The following is a 20,426-nucleotide window of genomic DNA, read 5'->3' as shown; positions in this document are numbered from 1 at the left end:
ACCCTGTAATTACTAATTTTGAGTAAAGTCCTCAGGAAACAATCGATGTTGGGGTATCATAAGTTACAGAACATTGTGCAGCTACATTTAAAAAGAGACTTTACAGGAATAGATAAAACAATTAAAAAGGAAAATACATTTATCAGACATACATAAAGAACCAAAAAAATAAGAAATCAGTCTGAAAATCAACAACTTTTGCTCCAATACACAGCAAACGTTCCCACCCAGCCACCGTGACAATGACGTTCCCAGGCAGGATGTGAACAGCAGAGAAGAAAGTGCAGATTTAATTCTTCTGCATCAGGTGCTGTGGGGATCTTCACCTTGCTAACAGTTCACCCAGGGAATTCCTGGTGGGAATTCTGAGTGCACAGATCTTCACCTGCTAACAGTTCAGCCAGGGAATTCCTGGTGGGAATTCTGAATGCAGGGATCTTCACCTTGCTAACAGTTCACCCAGGGAATTCCTGGTGGGAATTCTGAGTGCACAGATCTTCACCTTAATAACAGTTCATCCAGGGAATTCCTGGTGGGAATTCTGAGTGCGGGGATCTTCACCTTGCTAACAGTTCATCCAGGGAATTCCTGGTGGGAATTCTGAGTGCGGGGATCTTTACCTGCTAACAGTTCATCCAGGGAATTCCTGGTGGGAATTCTGAGTGCACGGATCTTCACCTGCTAACAGTTCATCCAGGGAATTCCTGGTGGAAATTCTGAGTGCACAGATCTTCACCTTGCTAACAGTTCAGCCAGGGAATTCCTGGTGGGAATTCTGAGTGCACAGATCTTCACCTGCTAACAGTTCAGCCAGGGAATTCCTGGTGGGAATTCTGAATGCAGGGATCTTCACCAGCTAACAGTTCATCCAGGGAATTCCTGGTGGGAATTCTGAGTGCACAGATCTTCACCTGCTAACAGTTCAGCCAGGGAATTCCTGGCGGGGAATTCCCGGTGGGAATTGGTGCCAAAAGGAGCGGGAGCAGCGCCTCAGTCCATCATGGCTCTGAACTGCTGGGTGTACTTGGCCAGCTCCTCCGTCTGCTCCCGCAGCTCCCTGGTGGCCTCTGCGTTGGGATATTTGAGCGCTGCGGTTTTTGTGGCCAGGGCCAGGTTCTTGAGGAGGCTGCAGAAGCGGCTGCTGCTGTGCAGGACGTCGCTCCGGGCCTCCCTGTCCTGCGTTTCCTGGCACAGCGAATCCACCAGCTTCTGCCCCACCATGATGATGAGTTTGCTGTGGGAGATGAAGATTTCGGGGGGCTGCTGGTTGCTGAGGCTGGCGGTGAACACGCCGATGGCCTTGTGCAGGGCGGCGAAGCACAGCCTGCAGTGCTCCGGGAGGGGGATTTTCCTGGCAGGCTCCTGCCTGCCGGGATTTTCAGTCTTTTTTGAGCAGGGCAAAACCTGGAGAAAGGGTTAAAATAAAAATAGGTTCAGCCTGGTGTCACGCACGCTGGTTGTTTCTTTGGTTGCTCTACCCTAAGTTCTTGCGGTCTCCAAGTCGCCCCACCCTGGAGCCTTTACAGTAATTTCTCTTTCCATAAAGTGTTGGAAATGCTCCTGATTGCCTTTTTTTTCCCCTAAAAACAATTTTAATAATGGATAGCACACAAAGTGCTGCAGCCAAACACCAATCCTTTACACATTCTGGCCTTGAAGCTTTCAAATAATACAAAACATTGATCTTTAATGGACTTAATCGGGGTTATGAATGATTAAAATGCACAAAACAAGACTCAATTTTGTGCCAGTGCATGACAAGATACTTTGACATACTGACTCTCACAGCCTTATCCCAAATGATGCTGAAAGGCAATAAAATAAACGGTATGACTTAAACTGGAGTTGTTTGTTTGAGGAAAACAAGTGTTCTTCACAGGTTTTCGGCAGTAATTCTGGGAAAATGATCTCTGAGAAGCAAATCTCTGTGCAGAGATGTGTGTCGGGATGTAAATTACTCTGAGTTTTAGCAAGGGACTAAAAGTCCTCATAAGTAATATTTCCAAGTTCAGAAATACCTTTAGGTTTGACTCTGTACACTTCTTCGCTATTTCTTTACCTGAAATGGCTTTCTGTGCCTGTTACAAATTGAAATGAAAGCGGTGAAACAACTACAGAAAATATTTAAATATAAATGTGGTTTTCTCTTGTTTCGTGGGGAAACAACTACTTGTTCTGCAGCCTTCATGTTACAAATAGAAATGGGGAATTCATTATAAGGAGCTGTAGGTTTTTTCCTTCTGAAAATGTAGTGGTGCCTGATCCTGCAAGATCTGAAACTGAAACCAACATCAACAAAACATTTCAACAAAACATTCCCTAAATTTTAAGGACAAGCCAGCATTTCTTTGGGAAACAAAGGGAGATATTCTTAGTAGATATTTTAGTCATTCTAAGGAGATTCTAACAATCATCCAGGATTATTCTAACAACTGAATGTGATAATTCACAGAGTTTAATTTCTATGAAAACTGGATTTCCAGGACACCCCTCAAGCTAGGAAGGAACATCTCCTGTCATGCCAAACACAATGCATCGGCAGGAAGAGAACTGTGAGGGAAAAGGGAAGTAAGGAATTGCTAACTGCCAAATCCTGCTTCATAAATGAATTTATACTGGCAAGAACGATAAAAATGTTTAATTTTCTCTAATGTTAAAATTACTGCTCATTGTCCATGTGCCATCCAGAACTGTCACAAAATCCTGGCTCTACATAAAGTCTGGGAAACGGGGCGTAGTGCAAACTGAATGTGGCACTGGTGTGAAGGTAAAATAGTGCTGGTAGTTAACAGCCTGATGTCTGCAAAGGGTGGAGAATGCAGAGAGTAAACCCCAGTGTCACTGACCTGTAACTGCACATAATCACAGTCCTCAGTGGAATTTTCGTCTGGTTTCTCCACAGGGACCCGGCTTTGGCTGGATTTCTCAGGAGCGCTTCTCTGGAGTGACTCAATCTCTACTCTTCTTGGCACTGGGATTTGTTTTGCCATTTTGCATTCTGGGTTCGCTTTTTGTTGCTTCTTTTCTTGCTCCTTCTCGTTCTTCCTGAAGAGCAGCTTCCCGTTGGCGATGATGATGGACACAAATCTCTTGATATCATCTGGAATTGTCCGGGCCACCATAACGAAGCGATCCAGGTCGTCAGGGTTATTCTGGGGCTTCTTGAGCACCAAAGCCTCCAGGGACCAGCTGCAGCCGTTGAGAGCTTCCCTCGTTTCTGTCAATATTTTGTAGGAGTTCATGAGGATTTCCAGCTGTTTCTTAATTCTGGCCTGCAGGTTGTTATCAGTGAGGTTGGAGGCATTTCCCTTCAGAGCTTGAGCAAAGGTCAGGAACTCTCCCAGCGACACCTTTATGTGATCCACTGCTCTGTGGATCTCCTCCAGGCTTTTCTCCAGGTGCTCCTGCAGTCTCCACTTGCTGCTCACAAAGATCATTAAGCTGGCGATGGAGCTGGACACGCCGTGCTGCAGCCGAGTCAGGGTCTCGATGGCTGCTTCCAGCTCCAGTTTGATTTCTTGGACAGGCTCTGGTGATGGTGACAGCGTAGAAAACCACTCAGCTGAAGAGCTGGAGGATGAGGAGAGAGTGCTGCTTCTGCTGTCCACACTGGAGACACACAAACTGTCATTTTCTGACTTGGCGTCCCTAGAGAGCTGTGGACTAGCCCCGTGTGCTTGGCCTCCAGAGCCATCACTGTTGTTCTCCACCTCTTTCTTGGAGTGCCCCGCATTGGGCAAACCTTTGGGAATATCATAAACGTTCTCCACAGAGACGTGATTCTCAGCCTTGGCAGCCAGGAGGCTCGGGGGCACCTCCGAGCTGCCGTTCTGTGGCAGGAGGAGCACGTCCCGTGAGGATGGAACGTCGTAGAGGGGGATTTCTGGAAGCGTTAATTTCCTCTGGCTCGGTGGGATGTCATACAGCTGTGGATTTCCAGCCTTGCCTTCGGTGGCTGTGGCTGGAGCCTTGTACCTGGCTGGGGGAATGTCATACAGCACCTGCTTCTCCACAGACTGGCCAGGAGGGTTTGGTTTGAATCCGGAATTTTCAGGGGATACCGGAATATCGTAAATCCATTCGGACTTCCGAGGGTTCGGCAAAGTGTTGTAATGGCCCCAGCACTTCTTCTGAGATATATTTTCTGAGTCATCGAGTTCTCTTTTGGGAGGGATGTCATATAACTGCAACAGAGCACAGAGAGTTCGTAAACCATCCTTTTAAACAGCAATGAGAAGCAGAACTGAATTCTCTGAGCACATAAATGTGTGCAGCTCCACTGATATCAATGGAACAGCACCACGGAGGGGCTGTCTGTGTTTTTTATTTTCTAACATGCACAAGCTGCACGTATAAAAGGTAAAACATTTGGAGCAGAGGTGATTACATCCTACAGCAGAGTCCCCAGCCAGTGAAATCTGTAGACATTTGATTTTCCCATTCACACACACGCCCTGACAAGCAATAAATCATTGACAGACACCACTGACTCTGCTCAAACATCTTCAATGTATTTGAATTTGTCTTGATACAGATATGTGGGTGTACAGCTGGAGTCTGAGCTGGAAAAGGGAAATTCAGGACCATTTGTTGTGTAAGAAACAGTGGGGAAGAGATGGGAAACCTGTCCTTGCTCCAAGGCAGGCTTCCCAGGAGCGACAGATTATTCTGTGCACACCAAGCCTTACTTACGTTGCCTGCTGGTGAGTCCTGGCTGCCAGCTCCTGCTTTTTCTGGCTTGGATGGGATCTTGTAAAGCTGCTTCTGCTCTGCCTGGAAGCTCTCAGTGGATCTGCCCAGCAAGGAACCCTTCCGTGTGCTGGGGGGGGTGGCACCACTCTGCTCAAAGGGGGAAAAAAAGGGTTTGTTTTGATCTATTTAGAGCCTTTTTAGGGCCTTGAGTGGGATCAAAGGCTTTGGGGCATACATGAGTATGTTTGGGTCTGAGCAGGGATCACCCCCTCACACAAAGAGGGGGACTCCAGGAACTCTGTGGAATAAAATGGTTCAAAATGGCTCAAGCCTGCACTGCTGGGGAGCAGCAGGGCTGGGGAGGCCTCCTGGACGTGCCCCAGTGCCACTCACACCTCTGTGTGGCAGGTGACAGGACAGGGCTGTGCCTGTCCCGTCCTGGTGACCTGCCCAGGCTCAGAGGTGGAGGAGATGTGGCATTCACTGACCCCAGGGGAGTGGGACAGCACCAAGGACAGGATTGTGCAACAAGGACACGTCACGGTGACGTGACCAAATCCAGGGCGTGCTTTTCGCAGGAGAAGGGTGGGGTGGGGGGTGACATTTTTTAATTTTTTGCTGAACATGCGCTCATGACTCTTCTCTGAACACCCCCAAATCACCCCTGACCAAATGACACCAGCACATTTCCTCATGGATTCCGAGGCACAGAGGTTGCCACTGGTACAGGGAATTCAGTAAGAAATCAGCAGTGCCGATCTCTGTGCCTTGGAATCCGTGGGGATGTGCCTTCCTGACGGAAAAAACAGAAGCGTTCATTAGAAACGCACCAGATTTAAGACACGTTGCTCTAAATTTCTAAGAAGCTCAGGAGAACTGAGGTTTTGAGCTAAAAATAGATCATCTTCTTCCCTATTTTACACAAAAGAGAGGGTGACAGTAGGACTGGGATGCGGATCTGCGGTGAGGTGCTGCAGGGAGGGAGCGGGGCAGGACTCACCTGTGGGAGCAGCGACCCGCGGGGCTGCGGGGAGGGGACGTCGTACACCTCCCCCCTGATGTTTGGGGCTGAAGCCCGGCAGGCTCTTGGGAGGGTAAACAGGTGCTTGGAGAAAACAAACAAACAAACAAACAATAATAATAATAAAACCTGCATAGGCAGGAAGCTCAGGACAGCTTTGAAAAATCCTTTAGCTGAATAATCCACTGTCGGAGTAATCACTCTAAAGTGATAAAAACCTTCAGCTCTTCACTGAAGGTGAGAGACAGCAACTGACCTTACAAGCGATAGGATGCTTATTCCCAAATAATTCTCCTTTGCCAGCATTTCTGGTGCATTTTAGGTAAAATCTGAACTGGCACACACATTATCAAAGACAATCTGCCTTACTAACCACAGGACAGAAAAGATTCGGATAAAACCCCGCTGCAGTTATCACTTAAACCCTTAAACTGCCCAAAAGCAGAACCACTTAAAAAAGGAAGTGGGGAAATTTCGACTTCTCCAAGCCCACAGTCATTGGGTCAAGCCAATTTCACGTAAGAGCAGCAAAACAATGCAGGCTGAGCATTATTCTGTAGTTCTGAAAGGCTGACTCATGTGGAAGGAGTAAACCTTGCTGTCCTGTCCAGCTCCATAAACAGGGAAGTCCAGTATGGGAATTGTGTCTTTGCAGCCAGATTCTCCTGTTGGGTTACAACCTCATTTGAGCAGCCATGACAAGATCTGCGGGACAATCAGTGTCACCAAGTGTGAATGCTGGGTTAGGACTTTTCTTTTTTAAAATCAGCCACCAAAACACAGAATTTTGTTCACCTAGCCTGCCTTTAGCCTGGCTGCCCTCAGCTGATTTATAAATGTGCCATTGACCAGAAACACTGCTGGGGTGAGAGATTACAGTAAATGGTTTTAAATGGAGGGAGTGATTCCCGTCGTGCAAGTCCTGCAGCAACTAAACGTGGGGGAAATATGGTAGAGGAAGAAGAGTGCAGCTTCACTCTGCCAGGGTCATCCCTCATCCTGAAACAGGGAATGAGGAGTGAAGACAAATCCCCCTAGTGCTCAGTGATAGAGAATCACAGAATCACAAAATGGTTTGGGTTGGGAGGGATCTTAAAGACTGTCTGTTCCACCCGCCTTCCACTGTCCCAGGTTGCTCTAAAGCCCCTCCAATCTGTCCTGGAACTCTTCCAGGGATGGGGAATCCTGGGCAGCCTGTGCCTGAATGTGAGCATCACCCTTGTTCCTGAGTGAAAGGGTAAAAGATAAGAAGTGTCAGGAAAGCCATCCTTAGCCCAGGTCTGCTTCCAGATGGACAAATCTGAGCATCCAGCAAGAAGGAAACTCACTGGATGTCACATCTTGGTAGTTTTTCAAGTCCTATCAGTGGCAGTAGAACCAGGAGGTGCCCGGTGTGTGAGGCAGAAGCCATGAAGTTTCTCTGTGGGGTGAAATCACCCCAGCTCTGAGGTATTTTTATTTCACTGCTTTCAATCAACTCCCTCAAAGACTCACAGTGGCTTTTCCCAGCTGCTCAGAGGACAGCTGAGTATGCCAGGAGCTTTGCCAGCTGTGCCACAGGATCTCTGTGGGATGGTCTGGATCGTTCTGTGCTCCCGGAGCTCCCCTGCCTTGGGGACAGCTTGTGACCACCAGGGTGCAGCTGGTGTGGGGACAGCTGGGACACTGTGCCACTCTCAGCCCCACTCTCAGCTTCTGGATAATAATCAGAGGCTGGGACATTTCTTTTTTGTTCTTTTTCATTCTTAGACTGGGCACAGCTTAGGTGGATAAATTAATGAAATGAGACAGGGAGAGCCAAGGAGCTCTTCTGCCAGACCGTTCATCCACATAATGAACAGATGACATTTTCCACCTGATTTGCTGGCACAAGATGGGAAATTGATGCCAGTCTCTGACTCAGTTTGCAAACGGATCCTTTAGGGTCAGGAACGTGGAGAAATCAGATCACAGCAAGCGCAAAAGAGTCTCTTGTAGCTGCACTCAGTTTGAGTTTGAGTTATGGTTGTGCACTGCAGCTGCAGAGCTGAAAATGAGGTTTTGGTCAGCAGGAATACCCCGAGTTTGTTGTTTTCCAGCACCCACCTGCCACCCAGCAGGATGCAGCAACGAGATTTCCATGATTGTCCTTCCACACAGCAGGAGGAAAGGTGGCTGAATGAGCCCCATAAATCAAATGATCATTAAATCAGCCTAAACCACTATATAGCTGAATTTTCCTCCTTTCCCTTTTTCAATTAGAATTTCTAATGTGATTTCCATACACAGAATAAAGAGCCACCCAGGGCTGGAGAGCTCACAGAACTGAACAAAATCTCGCACTTGAACCCTGTGCCCACCTGCTCTATTTCCCTTTCATTATGAAGCATTCCCCACTCATTTTTTCCTGAAGAAAGCACAAGGTTTTGGTCTTAAAAACCAGCAACATGTAATCAAATTGCATGTTCCATGTATGTGTTTTATTTGAGCGTCACACGCGAGGAGCTGGGACCCAGGGAGCTGTAATGAAACCCTGGAAAACCAGTTTGTTCTCCTCTATAACTGGGGGAACTGGTGGCAGCTCTCCTCCTGTACACCTTGGTCAATGTCTCAGCAGCAGCAAAAACGAGCTGGGAGAGAAACTGGTCGAAGAGCACACGACTAAACTTTGTGTCCTTCTGCGTGTCTGGCAGGGGCAGACTTTGTGCAAGCCTAGTGACGGCACAAGAGAGAGGCAGCAGCGTTCTGAGCTTGCTGAGCTGCTGGAGACACTAAAAACGAGACCTAACCCAGCAATCACACACCAAAGGGTGATTTTTAAAGAAAAATATTAATCATGTTTCCTGTGCAGATGAATGCAAAGACCCCACATGTGCCCAGGGGGCTCTGGATGGCTGCGTGCTGTGGCCCATCAGAGGAGAAGGTTCTGTGTCATGTTATTTTAACTTTGTAAATCATTTATAGTTTCTCCCAAACAAATGGTATATTCCTTACTTCCTGCTCTATTTTGCAGCTGTTTTAAACTGTCATAAAGGTGAGGGAGAACAGAATATATTCTCTCTCATCTGTTGCCCAGAGCAGCATTTCCCACACGATGCTACGAATTGATGCGCGTTTCCTAAGCGCCATCATTCTTCTGCTGCCAACCCCACTGAAGATCCCGAGCTTTCTCATTTCCCCGCTCCCAGCGTTTGTTCTAGCAACAACATCCGTCGATTTTAGAGCTGCCTTTATTCTCACCTGCTGCGTGGAGCGCTTGGTCCTCTCGCTGAGCAGCTGCGCCGCCAGGGCCGGCACCTGGTACACGGCCTGGGCAGGGATGGCCGGGGGCTGCACCCAGCCCTCCATCTTCTCGTAGGTGGCCGACAGCACCGCCGCCTTGGCCACGGAGGGCACGGAGGGCACGGAGGGCACGGAGGGCACGGAGGGCACCTGGTAGATGTTGTGCGCCGCTGGCGGCTCCGCGGGGCGCTGGCTGCGGGCCGGGCCGGGCGACAGGAGCTGCAGGCGGTTGGCGGGGGCCAGGCCGTGGTGGCCGTGCAGGGAGCACCGCCACCAGCCCTGGCTGCCCGGCACGTGCTGCTCCAGCACCGTCAGGATGTCCCCCCTGCGGAACGCCAGCTCGTCCGAGCACTCGGCCTTGTTGTCGTAGAGCGCCTTGGCCAGGCTGTGCTGGGGACACGGAGCACACCGACATCGTCACGCCCGCGCTCCTCACGGCCCAGCTTGGTGTTCCCACCCTGCTGGGATCCACTTCCCACCTCCGTCTCCTTAATCCACCCGCCCCTTTTGTCTTGGGTTCAATGCAGGATGTGCTCTATTCCCATCTGCTGGAACTGGTTGAGGGGGTGGGTGTGTTCTGTTCATGGGCAGCTGTTAAACCAGCTGTGGCAGTGTTCTTATCCCTTCCAGGACCTGTCCCTCATAACTCTGGGGTTTATCTTCTGTTAAACCAGGTGTGGCAGTGTTCTTATCCCTTCCAGGACCTGTCCCTCATAACTCTGGGGTTTATCTTCTGTTAAACCAGCTGTGGCAGTGTTCTTATCCCTTCCAGGGCCTGTCCCTCATAACTCTGGGGTTTATCTTCTGTTAAACCAGCTGTGGCAGTGTTCTTATCCCTTCCAGGGCCTGTCCCTCATAACTCTGGGGTTTATCTTCTGTTAAACCAGCTGTGGCAGTGTTCTTATCCCTTCCAGGACCTGTCCCTCATAACTCTGGGGTTTATCTTCTGTTAAACCAGCTGTGGCAGTGTTTTCTTTATCCCTTCCAGGACCTGTCCCTCATAACTCTGGGGTTTATCTTCTGTTAAACCAGCTGTGGCAGTGTTCTTATCCCTTCCAGGGCCTGTCCCTCATAACTCTGGGGTTTATCTTCTGTTAAACCATCTGTGGCAGTGTTCTTATCCCTTCCAGGGCCTGTCCCTCATAACTCTGGGGTTTATCTTCTGTTAAACCAGCTGTGGCAGTGTTCTTATCCCTTCCAGGACCTGTCCCTCATAACTCTGGGGTTTATCTTCTGTTAAACCAGGTGTGGCAGTGTTCTTATCCCTTCCAGGCCTAGCACTAAAGCACAAGAAGTTCCACCTCAAAATGGGGAAGAACCTCTTTCCATGAGGGTGGCAGAGCCCTGGAACAGCTGCCCAGGGAGGGTGCGGATCTCCCTCTCTGGAGACATCCCAAACCCACCTGGATGCATCCCTTTGTCACCTGCTCCAGGTGACCCTGCCTTGGCAGTGGGGTTGGACTGGCTGGTCTCCAGAGGTCTTTTTCAACCCTAACATTTCTGAGATCTCTACATGAAAAACAGGTGTTTTCCCCACTGTCATTCTGTGAATTCTTCGTCTCACACTTAGTCATTACAAGATCATAGAATCATGGAATGCTTTGGGTGGGAGGGGACCTTAAAGCTCATCTCATCCCACCCCTGCCATGGGCAGGGACACCTTCCACTGTCCCAGGTTGCTCCAAGCCCCAGTGTCCAGCCTGGCCTTGGACACTCAGAGGTGGGGCAGCCAGAGCCAGCAGGTAGCTTTACTCACCCCAGGCATTTGTGCAAAACGTAGAGAAAGCTATGGATGTTGTTTTTTAGGGTATTTTTCAGTACAAGATAGATTTTGCTTTCAGCTTTAGAATGGGACTTTCTGCTCCCCAGTCACCGGCTGTGTCTCAGCACGAATTTCTTATCAGAAAGTGCAAGTAATGGCCAGAGAGATAGCACCCAAATAGGAAACGTGATGCCTCGTATTTTTGTCTGGAGCATTTGCTGTGAGGCAGCAGCTGGCGTGAAGCTGCAGCAGAAGAACTCCAATTTGTCGGCTCAGCTGGCGGCCAGGGCCCGCTGCTGGCTGCAGGCGTTTCGTGGTGGGGCTGCCCGTGAACAATGGCTTTTCTGTGGGACAAGGGCAGCTGCCAGGGCTGGACAGCAGCCCCTTTGGCCTCATGGTCCAGCCTGGCTTTTGCCTTGACCATGGGAGTCCCCTTTCGACTGGGACAATGCCAAATGTTGGAGTCGGGCCCCCAGGAATCCCCCCGTGGGGCAGGGTGGGGCTCTACACTTAAAAAAAAAAGGGAGAACAGCCAACTTTTCCTGTTAATCATCAGCACTGCTCGATCCTTGGGCTGGGATGCAGCACAGACACGCTCCTGAAGGACAGATCCTCTTCTTGAGCCCCGAGGAGGGTGGGCAGAGGAAAACTCTCCCCCTTTTCCAGCATGAAGAGCCTTATCCAGGCACACGCAGGAAGTGGGTGAAGGGCCAGGAAGGCTGGGGTCAGGATCTGAGCCTGGCTGGGGCACACACTGCGAGGCTGCCCTTCCTATTTACACCCACACTGCTGAGAGGAACCTTTGGTTCACACTGTGGTTTTAAAAGGCATCTAAATATTGTTGTTTCCCCAGACAAGTCTTTCCTGTGGCAGCAGCACACTCAAGATGCTGCTGCGCCTAATTTTATAAGCAGAGGCACAAACCTTCCCATCAGAGGGGTCCCTGCTCGAGGCACAGCACACATTCCTTGGGTTTGGCCAATAAATCTGTGCAAATAGCCCAGGGCCAGCAGCCCCAGCCAAGAGCACGGCAGCTCAAATTTTGCATTTCTGGAGCTCACACTGGGCATCACATCTGTCATCAACACAAACCCAGGAACCTCTAAAATCATCCCAAATCAAGCCAAGCAGGGGATTAATTAACTAATCAATTTAATCATAGGGCGCTCTGGGGAACCTGACCTAGCTAAAAACCAGATCTGTTCGTGGATCATCTCATATCCCATCCAGAGAGCTGGAATGGGAAAATGGAGACTTTGGAGACAAGCCCTAAGCTCCAGTGTGTAGAACATGACTGAACTGGGAGATCGTCAGACCATGGACAAGCAGGGTCAGCGGAGCTCTTAAAAAGAAGAGATTAAAAAAGAGAAAAAAACCCCCAAAAAACCAAACCCCAAAGGTTTTCCAGCTAAGGCAGGGCTTAATTAAATTGCAACTTTCAGGCCAAGTTTCCTCAGTACAGTGGGCTTGGAGAGCACGCCTTTGCCATCGGCTGTGGGTATTTCAGTGTTTCAGCCACAGCACCGCAGAGAGGAGGTGCAGGAGGTGAGCGCTGGCTCCCACTGCGCTGTCTGTGTGTCTGTGTGTCTGTCAGCGTGTCTGCAGGGCCGTGGGCTGGGGTTATCCGCAGTGCAGGCTCCCGTGGGGCCGTGTGCGAGGCATCACTGTGGCAGCTCCTTCCTCTCCTGCGAGCTGGAGCATCCCTGACCCGGCCCTGACTGTAAACAAGCGCTGCATTCCCAGGATCCAGAGCCCTGGGGATGCTCGGATGAGGAGGGGGCTGTGCTGGGAGGCCACTGGGAGCTGTGGTTTTCCCTGCGAGCCGGCAGAGCTCTGCCCGTCTGTGTGTCCTCCCAGGGCTTGCGGAGCTCTCTGGTGCTTCGTGTGCTGCGTCCTTTCACCGACGTGTAAAAAGCACCAAAGCAACACAGGTGAGGTCCAAGTTGATTTTCCTTCTTTGCTTGCTGCTTCATCCCCATCAGCAGCCTTGTAAAACCTCTCCCAAGACAAAGAACATCCTAAAAGCATCACAGGAAGCGCCTTGAGAGGCAGCGCTGGGGCCCTGCTCTCACCGGGTGGGTTTCAAGGAGCTGGTGACAGAGCACAAGCCTGGAGAAGAGGAAAGGAGTGTTCCCTGCAGCTCCTCCCGGGGCACTGGGACCCCCAGAGCCCCCTGAGGGCAAAGCCAGCGGGTCACACTGAGGGGATTTACAGGGCAGGGGCTCTGGAACAGCTCACTTCTAAAGTTCTCGTGTAGCTGCAAGTGCATCTCCTTTATTGGAGCGTGGCTCAGATGTGGAGAGAGTAATTCCCCTCCCAAATTGGACTTTTCACATCTCTGTTGTTGGCAGATCCCTGTCCAGCGCTGTAAAGCCCTTGGGAGTCATAGGAATGAAAGCTGCTGCCTCATGTTTATTAATGGAGAAGTTGTAATTAAGAGCACTAAAGCTGATCAGTGCACAGTTCCATAATGTAAAATTTTATACCCTCAGACTGACATCTGTGCTCTGTGCACACAATAGATATTTATGCTAAGGAGAAAAAAAAACCATCCCGCTGTTACTAAATCTCCTGATGCCTCTCCTACCCCAAGCCTGACCTTCAGTGTCTAGGACCATGCAAGAGAAAATAAAAATATCATTACGAAATATATACAAACATTGCTAGAAAAGTCCAAGCACGTGGTCATTTGAGCATCTTGCCCACGAAATAATTTCCTGAAAAATTATTTCACAAATAATTCCTCACAAAATAATTTCTCTGTGCCCCCCTCCCACTCAGTTTGTATTTGGAAACCTCAACTTGCTACCCTATATTATTTCGTGTGAACGGGTGCTGCACTATTTCACAGCATTTCGGGTAAAAAAGATCGTTTTCATTTATTATCTTAATTTTGCTTCTTAAAAACCCCTACTGACATCACGTAAACAGAGAGATGGTTTAACCCTGGGCGTTTTTGTGGATCCAGAGAAATAGTTCTCGTGTTGCACATCAATATATATGTGAGCTCTTTTTACTACAGGAAAGTGGGACTTAAAATATTTGAGGAGGAGGAGGAGGAGGAGATACAGCAGCGGGTTGTGTTTGCTAAACAGCTCTGCTCATGCATCAGGGACACCTCTGACATGTTTACAGAGCAGCTTCCAGTAAATCTCTTCACCTCCCCAGAAAGCTGCAGAAATAAACATTCTCCATCATCCATTAGCTGGGAACAGGCTTCCCTGAGAATTCCCTTTTAAACCCCAGCCCACGCTGGGTCGCTGAAATTTTGCCCGGTTAATTGTAGAGGGAGTTCACATCAACATCCAGAGGAAAAGAGAATTCACCTTAAAAGCTCAGATCGTTCTCTACCTGCACGTGCAGCGTTTCCTGTGACATGCAGAAGGACCTTCTGCGGTTTTTTGTTTGTTTGTTTGTTTTGTTTGAGCATTTTGGAAAAGAAATGAGCTCATACAGAAGTTTTGTGTGAGCTTCGAGGAGGAATGGATGTCAGGACTTGCTTTCATTTGCTTTAATTGATTTTGTGGGGGTGGCAGCAGGTGCTGATCAGCACGGTTTGAATTCTAAATGGTCAAATCAGTTTTGGATCAAATACAGAACCACCACTTAAAAAAAAAAATAAAATAAAATTCAAGCTTACAAATCCTGCAGCTCCGCACAAGGCAGTGCTGCAGAGGTGGGGATCACAAGCTGGAGCTCTGCTGATTTCCCCCAAACTCTCTCTTTTCTCCACAAGTAAAGCCGATCAAACCCCAGCTGTGTTAAAGCAGGATCTCACCCCACTCACGGCATTTTTATGTGAGTGCTCTCATGCCCAAGTTCAAGGGAAAATAAACTGCCACTTCCTGCTGCTCCCAACACTCCCTGTGTGACCATTCCTGGGGCTGGGGTCCTCAAACCTTTCTTTTTTTCCATATGCACCCAACCACTTTAGGTGGTTTGTTGTTGGTGGTTTTTTTGTTTGTTTGGTTGGTTGCTTGGTTTTTTAAATTATTATTATTTTTTATTACTTTATTTCTAAATATGGCTTTTCAGATACAGCAATTCCTGCTGAGTACGAGTGTGCTCCTGCTTCCTCAGAGCAGGGTCCTCCTCACCTCCCCTGCTCTCCCTGCCTGAGGATCAGGCAAAACATTCCCAGGGAAGCTCGGCAGAAGTTTTTCACCGGGAAATGAAAATTTTCAGGAATTCCTGCCGCTTGTCCCTGCTTGCTGTGCCCTTTTTCCACGCTGTGGCAGCAGTGGAGAGGCTGAGGTCAGGGTTGGGGATTCTGGTTCACAAAGAATCAGCAGCAGCACAACCCCCAAAACATCCTGGGGCTCTCTGGCTGCACTTAACGGCCCCCCAAAAAAACTCTCATTTTCACCCTGCTCTCAGCACAGCCCTGCAAAGGCCGTGCATTCCGAGCAAACGAATTAAATGCGCTGAATGAACCGAGAGATGGATGAAGAAACATCACCGAGGTTGCACTATTCCTCCGGGCCAAGCGCGTTTTCCGCCTGGCCCCATCACTGCTGTGAGTGCCGCGTTCGGGGAGCAGCGGGACGCTGCTCTGCGCTGTCGTTAGCAGGGGACGCACGGTGCCGGCCCTGCGCTGCTCTGCCATTAGCAGGGGACACACGGTGCCAGCCCTGCGCTGCTCTGCCATTAGCAGGGGACACACGGTGCCAGCCCTGCGCTGCCCTGTCCTTAGCAGGGGACACACGGTGCCAGCCCTGCGCTGCCCTGCCATTAGCAGGGGACACACGGTGCCAGCCCTGCGCTGCCCTGTCGTTAGCAGGGGACGCACGGTGCCAGCCCTGCGCTGCCCTGTCACTAGCAGGGGACACACGGTGCCAGCCCTGCACTGCCCTGTCCTTAGCAGGGGACACACGGTGCCAGCCCTGCGCTGCCCTGTCGTTAGCAGGGGACGCACGGTGCCAGCCCTGCGCTGCCCTGTCACTAGCAGGGGACACACGGTGCCAGCCCTGCGCTGCTCTGCCATTAGCAGGGGACACACGGTGCCAGCCCTGCGCTGCCCTGTCCTTAGCAGGGGACACACGGTGCCAGCCCTGCGCTGCCCTGTCACTAGCAGGGGACACACGGTGCCAGCCCTGCGCTGCCCTGCCATTAGCAGGGGACGCACGGTGCCAGCCCTGCGCTGCCCTGCGCTGCCCTGCCCAGCTGCCAGGGACCAGCTGCGACCGCTGAGGCTCTCACAGCCACAGCACAAAGCCCGGCGGCAAAAAACGGTGACAAAACGGCAGCAAAGCGGGTTTGATCCATCGCTTATCCCCCACACACACAACGGCAGGAGAAAACGGGATTTCCTAAAAAAAATGAGCGCTCCTTTCCTCTCCGGAGCTCTTCTCTCTGCAGGATGTGGCCAGTCCTCACCCTCCGGGGCAGAAGCTTTCCCAGGCTCTCAGAGCTCACACTGAAATTACTCGGCATTTTCCTCATCACGCAGTGACCTCAGCTCTTGAGACATTTCCATTCCCCATTTTCTAGGAATCAACGCAAAAAAACCATCATCCTTTTTGAGGCAATGTGCAGCTCAACTCCTACCCTCGGGGTTTTTGTTGGTTTTTTTTTTTTTTTTTTTCCAGGAGAATGTGGAAGTGACCAGTCTGGGCCATTCATGATCGTTTTTAATAAACTTGTTATTACTCAACGTACACAGAACAAACCCTCGGCCACGCTGCTGCTCTTGAGAGAGGATTCATTCGGGTTATATTTTAAAAATCAGGACCACGTGCTCCCTTAGGGGTGTGCAAATCAGCTGAGCGCGCACGCTGCAGAGGGACCCTGCCAGATGCAGATTTTACCCTCTACCCACCACAAACAAAAGCGGGGAAGTCATTAAATTGAAAGAAAAGAACCCGGTACTTACATTGACCTTCATCTTGCTGCCTGTTTCCCTGTTAGTCCATCACCTGAGGAGGAGGAGGAGGATGAGGAGGATCTCCCCAGCCCTGTCAGTGGCTCAGGCAGCACTGGAGGCTGTGCCTGGAAGCCTGCGGAGGGAAAGCTCAGCCTCTGCCACCTCCTGCTCGCTGGGAGCCCCAGGAAAGCGGCTCTGGCCGTGGGGGGAGCTCATTACGTAGCAGAATTCTCTCCAGGGAGCCGCTGGGCTGCAGCTGGTGATGTGCAGGACGCACAGGCTCCCCTGCAGGGAGTGCATTCCCTGCTCTGAGCACAAAACCCAGGCCAGCAGGGCTGGGCCAGGAAAAGGATTGGCTTTGGAAGCGTTTTTGCTGCAGTGTTATTTATTTATTTATTTATTTATTTATTTTAATTTTTTTTCTGTTGTTTGTTTGTTTTGGTTTATTATTATTATTTTTTTAAAACTTAAAAGCGGTGTGAGGTTTGATACACTTTTAACCTGTTTCTAGAAAACTGATCTCCTTTGTGGTTTTAACCCCCCTACAAAACAACCTCAGCCTGCAGAGGCAGAAAACCCGAGGAGGAAAGCTAAATAATGACCTGCAGCTGAAGGGTTTTGTTTCTTGGACTGTTCCTAAAAATCCTGGAATATTATTAAGGTAGAATGTTATTTTAAAAGATCAATGGCTGCTGTTTGCTCGGCAGCAGTTGAGTCCAGGTCATGCTGGTGCACAGGTTTTACCACTTTGGACTCAGGATATCTTGGGGCTTGCAAATTTTTGCCTTTGTACACGTTGGCTTTTCTCTGGCAAAAGCCTCTTCCTTCCTCTTTCCGCAGTAGCTTCAAGGCTAAATTGGACACTGACCCTCAAAGCCACAATCCTGTAGCTTGAAAAGACTTGAGTGTCTTGAATGGAAGCTGCTGTCCAGAGGAGAAAGAATTCCTGGCACAAAGCAGCACATTTCAGTGCCTTTGGGGTTTTCCTCTTCTTTCTTTATTTTTTTAGTATTAGAACCAGTTCGACCCCTTCAGACACTTCATGCAGGTGATTAGGAGCCATTCATTCGCTACCCTGGAGTTTTTCAGCTGCTCCAGCTTTTGAAATGATGGAGAAATCTAAGTTCCAACCCCAAAACTTGTGGCCACAGAACTACTTTCAAATACGACTAAATGTTCCCGTGAATGAACCCCAGGGGGAATTCCAGGGACCTCTTCCAGTATCCCAGGCTGCTCCAACCCCAATGTCCAGCCTGGCCTTGGGCACTGCCAGGGATCCAGGGGCAGCCACAGCTGCTCTGGGAATTCCTGTGCCAGGGCCTCAACACCCTCCCAGCCAGAAATTCCTGCCCAATCTCCCATCCAGCCCTGCCCTCTGGCACTGGGAGCCATTCCCTGTGTCCTGTCCCTTGGAAATCCTCTCTCTCCATCTTTCCTGCAGCTCCTTCAGGCCCTGCGAGGTCACGCTGAGCTCACCCCAAATCTCCTCCTCTCCAGGTGAACAATCCCAGCTCTGCCAGCCTCTCCTCCCAGCAGAGCTGCTCCATCCTCTGCTCATCCTGGAGCTCCTCTGGACCCTCTCCAGCAGCTCCAGGTCCTTCCAGAGCCCAGGGCTGGGGCAGCTCTGCAGGTGGGATCTCACCTGAGCAGGACACGGGGGCAGAGTCTCTCAGTCCCCACTCCCGTATTTGTGGGCGAGGTGGGAAGCTGTGAACGGGGCATTTTAGGGGAGAGAAACTCCATGGAGATCCACTCCATGCACATCCAAACACCGTCCCATTTTCCCCCTGGCAGCCCCTCGGCCGCAGCTGTCCCGCTGCAGGAGCCCGTGGAGCTCACGGGGTCTGAAATTGCAGCAAGGGGTGCAACGCTTCCTGTGCTGCCACTGGATACGCAACAACAAACAAACATCAACTTCTGCTGCCTGAACCCCAGCTGAAATCGCCTTCAGAGGTGTTTTCCCTGTGCAGGTGCAATAGTTGGGGCAGGATAATCACAGAGCGTTTCCTGTCATAGGGTTGGTGCTTCAAGGAGTCCAGAGAGTAGAAAAAAAACCCCTTTGTATTTTTATATTATTCCAATATTGTTATAAACAGTACTGCCAGGGTGGTGGGGCCCTTATAAACAGCCCATAACTGATGTTGCAGAGATAAGTTTGTTTTTTTATCACTCGGCTGAAGTTGATTGGGTGGGCTCTGGCCGTGTTTAAAATGCTCACAGCACAACAGGGAATCAGTTTGCCACCATTACATCGATTTATCGACAATCCACTCAAGAGAACTGGAAATAAATCTAGAAAGTTCTCCTAAACAGAGATGAAAAATGTCCTGCTTCAGTTACCGATGACTCAATGTGAAAAGTAGCCCCCCTAATCTTTACAAGCCTTGATGGAAAATTTAGAGTGTAAAAAAATGACTCACTGACCTCCAACTAAGCTTCCCCCTGTCCCCACTACATTTTCTATCAAATTTCCAGGAGGCAGTTTATTTACAGTAAACACTAAGGTCAGAATCCATGATGAAATTAATTCCATTACACTTCTTAGACAGCAGGACAGCCAGGCACTGACTTTGAATCAAGATTTCAGCATTCTCCAACCCCTACAGCTGCAGCAGGGCCTCTGATCTATAGAAATTTTATCTAGGTGGGATATGGATAGAGAAATAAATGTAACAAACCTTAGACACTGGGTCCAGTCTTTCAAAATAGGAACACGGAGTGTTTCAAAATGTTTTCTGGTTTGCACGTAACATAAAGAAATTATGTCATACAAGAGGGCACCAGGGCTGTCACCGAAAGTCTCTGGCAAAGGATCTGTGTCTCTAATGTCACTGCAGCACAGCAGTAAGATGGAACCTTGACATTTTATCTTTATAATTTCACAAACATGGTTATTTCCAGGTATTTGTTGGTTTTCAATCCTGCTTTATTCAGGATCCTCGCCAAGAAGGCATTTCTCCCACTCAGTGAAGGGTTCTGTCACTGTGAAAACTCGGGTGAACATCAGGTACAGGAGCTCTCTGTCCCCCTGAGATGAGGAACCCAAACATTTCACGGAATCACAGATCCACTGAGGCTGCAAGAGACCTCTGAGACCACCGAGTCCCAGCTGTGACTGACCCCACCCTGTCCCCAGCCCAGAGCCCTGAGTGCCACCTCCAGGGATTCCTTGGACACTCCAGGGATGGGGATCCAACCCTCCCTGGGCAGTTCCAATCCCTGAGCTCCCTTTCCATGGGGAAATTCCTGCTGCTGTCCACCCTGAGCCTCCCCTGGCCCAGCCTGAGGCTGCTCCCTCTGCTCCTGTCCCTGTTCCCCGGGAGCAGAGCCTGACCCCCCCGGCTGTCCCCTCCTGTCAGGAGCTGTGCAGAGCCACAAGGTTCCTCCTGAGCCTCCTTTTCTCCAGGCTCAGCCCCTTCCCAGCTCCCTCAGCCTCTCCTGGGGCTCCAGAACCTTCCCCAGCTCCAGCCCCTCAATGCCTCTCTCGCCACGAAGAGCCAGAACTGGAGGGGTCTCTTCAGTGCTGCTTCCAACATCACCAAGAATCCCACCGAGTTCAAACCCCAAACCCCAGCCCTACCTTTGCTGCTGCGTTGCTCCTGGGGTTTGCGTCCATCGCTGTCGCTGCCCTCCCCGAGCAGAACGGAGCACTGCCGTGGGACGGGGACACCTCAGCCGTGCCCAGGCACTGCGCGTGGGCAACTCCCCCTCAGCAAAGTCCATGGGAGCTCTGCCCCTGACAGCCACTCGTAAACGAGCTTCTCATCTAAGAGGGTATCTCAGACAACAGAAGATAAAAGGAGGACAGAATGAAAACCAAATAAAGC

The 20,426-nt window shown here is 50.2% G+C and overlaps 1 protein-coding gene across 1 annotated transcript; it reads right to left on the bottom strand.

The window, feature by feature from the left end:
* Positions 1 to 22: 22 nt before the first annotated feature.
* CASS4 (Cas scaffold protein family member 4) lies at positions 23 to 16,777 on the bottom strand. The gene is made up of 6 exons (XM_040080052.1): positions 16,609 to 16,777; positions 8,933 to 9,364; positions 5,693 to 5,797; positions 4,693 to 4,839; positions 2,847 to 4,184; positions 23 to 1,404 (listed from the first exon to the last, which is right to left on the bottom strand). Exons 1-6 carry the CDS (start codon positions 16,618 to 16,620, stop codon positions 991 to 993), a joined length of 2,448 nt encoding a protein of 815 aa, XP_039935986.1. The 5' UTR covers positions 16,621 to 16,777; the 3' UTR covers positions 23 to 990.
* Positions 16,778 to 20,426: the final 3,649 nt, after the last annotated feature.

The sequence above is a fragment of the Hirundo rustica genome, chromosome 16, assembly GCF_015227805.2.
Source record: "Hirundo rustica isolate bHirRus1 chromosome 16, bHirRus1.pri.v3, whole genome shotgun sequence".
Lineage (NCBI taxonomy): Eukaryota > Metazoa > Chordata > Aves > Passeriformes > Hirundinidae > Hirundo > Hirundo rustica.
This window is presented reverse-complemented; position numbering and strand designations above follow the sequence as displayed.

Bases quoted from the DNA above. Each gene is read 5' to 3' on its own strand.
- CASS4 (XM_040080052.1), bottom strand. The intron at 5,798-8,932 runs GTGAGAATAAAG...GTTTTCTCCAAG, and splicing joins CCAAGCGCTCCACGCAGCAG to CACCTGTTTACCCTCCCAAG. The intron at 4,185-4,692 runs GTAAGTAAGGCT...GCTCTGTTGCAG, and splicing joins AGGACTCACCAGCAGGCAAC to TTATATGACATCCCTCCCAA.